Source organism: Tasmannia lanceolata, unplaced genomic scaffold, assembly GCF_043159265.1.
Source record: "Tasmannia lanceolata isolate RefF3 unplaced genomic scaffold, GAP_Taslan_0.1 ptg000003l, whole genome shotgun sequence".
Classification (NCBI taxonomy): Eukaryota; Viridiplantae; Streptophyta; class Magnoliopsida; order Canellales; family Winteraceae; genus Tasmannia; species Tasmannia lanceolata.
The window spans coordinates 15777374-15784468 of NW_027518680.1; the positions used below are offsets into that span (position 1 = coordinate 15777374).

A 7095-nucleotide genomic window follows, 5' to 3' on the forward strand; every position below is an offset into this window, starting at 1 on the left:
TAACATGAATTTTTTTCCTAATAAACTAGTGTCTCCAAGTAGTGAGAGATGGGCTGGGTGGGTGAAATGGCTAAAGATCAAGAAACAAAAATTAGGACACTAGTGTCTCCTCCAAGTGGTTAGAAGTGGCTAAAAACCAGGAAACAAAAGACTTTGCTTAATAGGATTGACTTTTTCCTGATTTTTAGCCAGTTCTCACCCTCATCCAATTGTGCCCTCTCAAATCTCTCTCCTCCCACCTGCCCTACCCCTCCTCTTAGCCGCCCGACATGGCCTTGGGGACAGAAAAAATCTGTCATAATAAGTAGCATCTCTAAATGTCTTTGGCCATGTATTTTGCGACAGTCGCGCATTGTTGCTATTTTTCCACAATTGGCGAACGATAATAGAAGTCCCCAATTTATTTTATTTGAATTTTTTTTTTTAAAACTGTTTTGATTTTCCAATGAAAAAAGACCAAAACTAATAAGTTACAACTTACAAATAGTGAGAACCTAAAAATGCTGATATATCATTATGACATGATATAAACCATGAGATTAAAATTACCAATCGAATGAAAAAAAACAGCTTGATGGGAATCGTAACAGACTTAAGGGAGTTCTGTTGATCGAGACCCTCTTTCACGAGCAAAGACAATTGGTGTGGATGCTCGGTCTGATGCTTGGTCTGAGATTGGCCTGGGGCTTCCTCCTAGGGGCCGTTGATATCGCGCTAGTATAGTAGTGTATAGTATAGTCTCGTATAGATGAATGGAAGACCTTTCTTTGTATGGTACCTATGATCGAACTATCTACTATATTAGTGTAGTGAGGTTCACCAATCGAACGTAACGACTCATCTTTCGTATCTATGGAACGAAGCTGCTGTTCTTTCCATGAATAATTCCACGCCGCCAATTGCCAACATAGTCCGAGTAAGGAAAAAGAACGGACAGATCCGAGTCTGCGTCGACTACCGCGACCTTGAGAGGGTCTTTGGAGGTTTCCTAGCAATTGTTATTTTATTTTCCAAACGGAATCCCGTTTTCAAGTGTTTTCCATAGGAACAAATCTCGTGCACAAACATGGTCGTGCTTTTATCGTTATAGGGTCGTGCCAACTGCCAATATCTCTTGATGGGATAGCCTATATGTAGGGGTGTAAATGGATATTCGAAAATTCGATTACCGTCCGCATCCGAATCTGTTTAAAGCGAATATTATCTGGATCCGTTTCAAGCGGAAATTATCCGAATCTGTTTATGAGATATCCGGCTCTTAGCAGATGTGAATCTGGTAAATGGTATATCCGATCCGGTTAACATCCGAATCCGAGAAGTAAATCCTTTTTATTTATTATTAATAATATCATTAATATTTATTTTTAGTAATGACACACTCTCTTTTGTTTCTAAAAGAAAATCGAATTTTCTTTTTAGAAAAAAACAAAAAACAAAAAGTGTTTTGGGTAGGAAATGAAGTAATCTCTCAATTTAAGGACATTCTTGGAGTTTGACATGGCTTCTTTATGAAGCAACAAATGTAGGCTGTAGGATGAAAGAGACAAATGGATGATGGTGATTGAAAGAAGATGTCATAGTTTCTAGAGAATTCTAAAGCAAAAAAGCCATCTAGGTCATTGATGGTAAATGGACGGCTCAGATCAATTTTTCAACTTAGGGTTATATAAAAACCCAAAATACAATTAAAAGAGGGAACTTCTAAGGTTTGCAAGGAGAAGCAAGAGAGAGGAGAAATGAGCAGGCTGAGACACCATCTTCGGCATTCCCTTGGTGCCTCCAACCTCACCAAAATCCACCGCCGTCCCTCTCCACCTTCTCACAGCCACCTCCATCACCGCCAGTCACCTCCATATCTAACCCAATCCCCATCTCCATCCTCATTTCTCTTCATCTTCCACAATCAGCACCCCCACTTCTCCTGTTCAAAATAGCCCAAACTCATTCCATCATATACACAAAAAGAAGAAAGAAAAAATCCAAAGACCACTACCAACACCATCATCCATTCCCACTGGCTCTCTCTCTCTCTGCCTTTGTTTTAAAAGGAAGAAGAGGATCTCATATATTTTAGGGTTTGAGAGTTAATTTTGTTAAGAGAAGGTAGATCATTCAAGGAGTAAGTAGGAGAAGAAAGATAAAGTGCTGCAATAAAATGTTCGAATTTACCGGGATAAACAGATACGGATAATATCCGAATTCGAACAATATCTGGCGGATACGAATTCGTTAATAGATATTAAATATCCTGTAATCGAATTCGGATTTAGCCATATCCGATTCGAATTTGATCCGTTTACACCCCTACCTATATGGTTATCTTGATAACGTCATAAGCTATAAATTCGCACCCGTGTAGGATAATTCGCACACCTTTAAACGTCAAAAAGCTTAAAAGTCTGTCACATCATTCACATTAAAGGTGTGCCAATTATCCTATAAGGGTACGAATTTATTATCTCCCATATTTTATCCAAGAACAAAGGTTGACGTGAAGTGATGATAGCAAGTCTATCAAGGATACAATAAACCTCATCTTGCCCAATACCAACTCGTACACATAACTTTGACACATAAATAGAAGTAGAAAAATTCAATCAATAAGTAAGGAAAAAGCTGTAATTCATACATGGCATTCAGTTTATTTACATTTTACACTCAATCATCCCTCGTTACGTATAGCAAACAAAACTTGAATTACACTGACGTAAATCTATATAGAAAATCAGTAAAAGGAAAACCAAAAACAGAAAATAGAAAACTATATAGAAACTGATGATTTAAGCCAGAAAATCCAAGATTCTGGCTTTCTGATTGATTCAAGGGCTTTCAATACATTGGCCGTAGATGGTCTGGTAGAGGGATCGACGGCTGTGCATTGGATGGCCAGATTCATGGTCTTCACGATCTCATCTGGGTATTCAGCCACGTGTCCTTTCATTGTGGGGTCAATCCAAGTGTCAAGATGACACTCGGAGTAACAGAAGCGGGCCCACTCCACTATGCTGACGTGGCTACCTAATTCTGGATCAACCTCTCGTTTCCCCGTCACTAATTCGATCAAGATTACTCCCAATGCGTATATGTCTGTTTTCTCCGTGAATTCATTGCGCTCTATAATTTCTGCCACCGAAGGGATATTAGTAGAAAATAGAACAGATAATAAGGGCTTTTTTGTCATTTACAATTTCGAAACCGTCTAAGAAATACACTATTTGAAAATACCCCTCACAAAAGATGAAGGCAGCTGATATTGGCACTAACATTGTTTAATAATTCCACAAACTTAGGTCGTCTTTTCTTTATATTTTTAACTATAATAACCTTTTTGAGGCTTTGCAAGCTGTTTAAACAATAAAAGACAAGATGAGTTGGTGCAATTATCAAAACACTGTAGTGCCAATATCAATAAATAGGATTTTTATCTTCATCGGCCGCAGCATTTTTATCGGGTTTTATCGCTCATTTTTCAAATTGTTTATAAATCTATTTATATAATTAGAGATATTTATTTTTTGTCAACCCAATTGGTGAGTTAAATTACAAAAATCTCAAAAAAAAAAGAGAAAAAGAATCGAAATAAAAATTGAATGTATTATGGGCATTTAGAAATAACTCAAGTTACGAAAATACCCTCAAATGATATAAAGATAAAAACCCAATTCTTCTATTAAAAAAAGGGATAATTTCGTAATTTACCTGGAGCAACATAACGGGAAGAGAGAAAGCCCTTGGTGGTGTTGGTTCTGCAGAGAGAAGCCATTACATTCAGACTGAGTTTCGGATGAGCCACATCATTCCCATCAAGAATCACTTTCTCCGGCGAAAGATTACCTACAAATATCGCCGGAGAACAACTACAATGAAGAAATCTCAGACCTCTCGCGATCCCAACAGCAATCCTCCGGCGAGTTTTCCAACCCAACTCCTTCTCAAAAACCCCACTAAGAACATCACTCAACCTCCTCCCCTCAATAAATTCATAAACTAAAAACCCCTCATTCTCCGATCGACAACTTCCTAACAGCTTCACAACATTCGGATGACGAACCTTACCAAACTTAACGATTTCCGTCCAGAAATCTGACGGAAGAGATTGAATCTCCATTAACTGCTTAACGGCGAATGGAATCTCAGATAATATTCCTCTGTACAAAACTCCGTTTTGACCTTTCGAGATAATGTTATCTTCATTAACAGACATTAAAATAGATTCCAATGTAATATGATTCAAAACCCTATGATGGAATATCTGCAAATCCCATATTCCTTCTTCACTGTCCATTTGCTTTTGCTTGAATTCTTTTTTACCTCGATTTAAGAAAAGGAGAAGACAAGAGAGAATAAAAAGGAGGAAAGCTAAAAAGGCTGATATGAAAAACCAGTGAGTAGTTTTCCGGCCGGTTTTGCATGCCGGCAAACCGCTTGCTGCACCACCACCACATAAACCATCGTTTTCTATAACTTCACTTGAATTCACGGCGAGAAAAGCTCCTTTTAATGGCAAATCTCCATGGAAATGATTGTGAGAGATATTGATCAAAACAAGAGAGTCGAGTTTCCCCAAATCTTCTGGTATTTTGCCGGAAAATTGATTTTCCGACAGGTCGAGCTCGCCGAGAACTGGGAGTTTTGAGAGACTGGCCGGAATCTGACCGGAAAGCTGATTTTTACTCACGTCGAGATTCACCAGCTTTTTACACGACGCTATTTGTTCAGGAATAGCTCCTGAGAGCTCGTTTTCGTTCAGTTTCAACTGCATCAGCTCGGAAAAATCCCCGAAACTCGCCGGAATGAGACCGGAGAAGCTGTTTCTGGACAAATCTAGGGTTTCCAGCTTGTCACTTCCGAAATTCTCCGGTAATTTTCCGACGAAGCTATTACTCGCAAGATTCAGCATCTGAAGGGAAGGCATATTCCAATCCAAGCTGTCGATCCTACCGGAAAGTTTATTACCGGAGATATCAAGGTAGTAGACGAGTGGCAGTTTCATAAATTCCGACGTCAATTCGCCGGAAAGGAGGTTATCCTCAAGACGGATTCTTTGCAAGCTTTTACATTGGCTCAAGGTGGTAGGGATTTTGCCATGGAGAGAGTTGGAGAAGAGAATGAGTTTGAACAGTTGGGTAGATTTACAGAGGCCTGAAGGAATTTCGCCTGTGAGATTATTTGTAGAGAGATCTATTGCAGTGAGGTTGTTTTGATAACCTAGATTTTTTGGAATCTCTCCTGAAAAACTGTTAGACCAAAGCTGGAGAACTCGGAGACGTGGGAGAGAGGCTAGTGATTTTGGAATTTTTCCAGCGAAATTGTTTGAGAAGAGTTGAAGGATTTCAAGATTTTTCAACTGAATTATACTTTCCGGAATCTCTCCTGATAGAGAATTGTCGCTCAAATCGAGAGAGATTAGGTTTGTGAGATCGAAGAGCGATGGTGGAATCAAACCGGAGAGATTGTTTTTGTAGAGGAATAGGTAGTGGAGATTGGTGAGATTCCCGAGAGAAGAAGGAATTTCACCAGTGAGATTATTGTAGACCAGATCGAGATGTTTGAGAGACTTCAGATTACCTACTTCGGAGGGAATAGTGCCGGAAAGATTGTTGTAGCCTATGTAAATCCATTGCAAGCTCGTCATCCGGCCTAACACAGGCGGGATTACTCCAACAAGTTCGTTTGAGGCTAAGGTCAAGAACTGCAGATTCAAGAGATCCGAGATCGATACCGGAATCTTGCCACGTAGGACATTGCCGCCGAGATCAAGGACTTTCAAGCCGGAAAAGGATCCGATTCCTGACGGAATTTCACCAGAGAGGATGTTGTTAGAGAGATCTAGGGTTTCAATGCCATTGATGAAGCCACGAGGGATCGAAATTGGACCTGAGAAGTTGTTGTTGCTGAGGTTGAGATGGTTGAGAGTAGAAAAAGTTGAAGAGGTTTCAGGCAGAAGTTTGCCGGAGAAAGCATTGCAAGAGAGGTTGATGCTTTCTAGAAAAGGTAATTGGAAAAGAGATGGAGATATGTTGCCTGAGAGATTCTTTCCGACGAGTTCAATTCCCACTACACGGGAAGCATTACCACAGGTAATTCCATTCCAGCTACAGAAATCAATAGATGATTTCCAGCTCGAGAGGAAACTAAGCGGATCGTGAATAGAAGCTTTGAAAGATAAAAGGATTTCCGCTTCGATTTCTCCTCCGTTCACAGCAGGAAAGCTGAAAATCAAGAAAATGAACAGTGCACAACAAATTTCAGCTCCTTTTTTCCCCATCTCTTAGAAAAAAAAAAAAAAAAAAAATCACTACTGAAAGCTTCTACAGATCTCGAAGGAGCAACACAAGAAGATCAAGTTTACTGCTTTTTCATGGAGAAAAACGCTCGATTCACTTCCTTTTCGATGGAAACCAAAAAGATTGAAGAAAAGTAGAAAATTGAAAAATCTGAAATCTCTCTGAAACTACTTTTCCGAGCTTTTTTATCAGTGATTAAAGCAAATCCTTCATCATTGTTTAGGTGAAATGTTCGATTTTCCTACCGAAATCTCATCATTTCTCATAAACAAAATGTTAATATTGTCTGAAACTTGGATTGAAAGAGAAGAGAAGATAAAAAGAGAGGGAGAGGGAGAGGTGAAGGTGATAATAGGAGGAAAAGGTGTTTAAATAGAGAGTTGAGAAAATATGGAATTAGTTATGAGTTTAAATGAAATTACGAAAATGCACCTTGACTTCCTTTGAAGTTTGAACGAGAAGAGGGTCTGAAACGGTTAAAGTGAGATGTGTACAGATGGGGAAAAGAGTCGGGTTTGGTCGGATATACTAAAATGCGCTTTGACCGGCCTGTGACTGACAAAATATATTCTTTGTAACGGCTGAAATTCCAGCAAAGGGCTTAGAGACGAAAATGCCCCTCTCATTCCCTATAAACTACGAAAACCCACTTGTATCTATCAATTCTAGCAAAATATTCTTTTTTCATTGATTTCTCTTTAGAAACAAAATTGTGTTGGGAAAGTTTTAAATGCTGATAAAAGCAGAGGTCCAAATTGGCTCGGGCTGGGTTGGGCCCAACGCGGACCTGATGGGTTTAACCTGATTT

At 39.2% G+C, this 7095-nt stretch overlaps 1 protein-coding gene across 2 annotated transcripts; it reads right to left on the bottom strand.

The window, feature by feature from the left end:
- Positions 1-2578: 2578 nt before the first annotated feature.
- LOC143852444 (Leucine-rich receptor-like protein kinase family protein) lies at positions 2579-6610 on the bottom strand. 2 transcript variants are annotated; one of them, XM_077361835.1, is made up of 3 exons: positions 6533-6561; positions 3700-6212; positions 2579-3123 (listed from the first exon to the last, which is right to left on the bottom strand). In XM_077361835.1, exons 1-3 carry the CDS (start codon positions 6544-6546, stop codon positions 2762-2764), a joined length of 2889 nt encoding a protein of 962 aa, XP_077217950.1. In that variant the 5' UTR covers positions 6547-6561; the 3' UTR covers positions 2579-2761. The 2 variants fall into 2 exon arrangements, with proteins under 2 accessions (XP_077217950.1, XP_077217945.1); XM_077361830.1 differs by having other exon boundaries at positions 3700-6610.
- Positions 6611-7095: the final 485 nt, after the last annotated feature.

Excerpts from the sequence above, each read along its gene's own strand:
- LOC143852444 (XM_077361830.1), bottom strand. The coding sequence starts at position 6,268 with ATGGGGAAAAAAGGAGCTGAAATTTGTTGTGCACTGTTCATTTTCTTG. Across the intron at positions 3,124-3,699 it reads TTCCCGTTATGTTGCTCCAG|AAATTATAGAGCGCAATGAA; the intron begins GTAAATTACGAA and ends CTTCGGTGGCAG.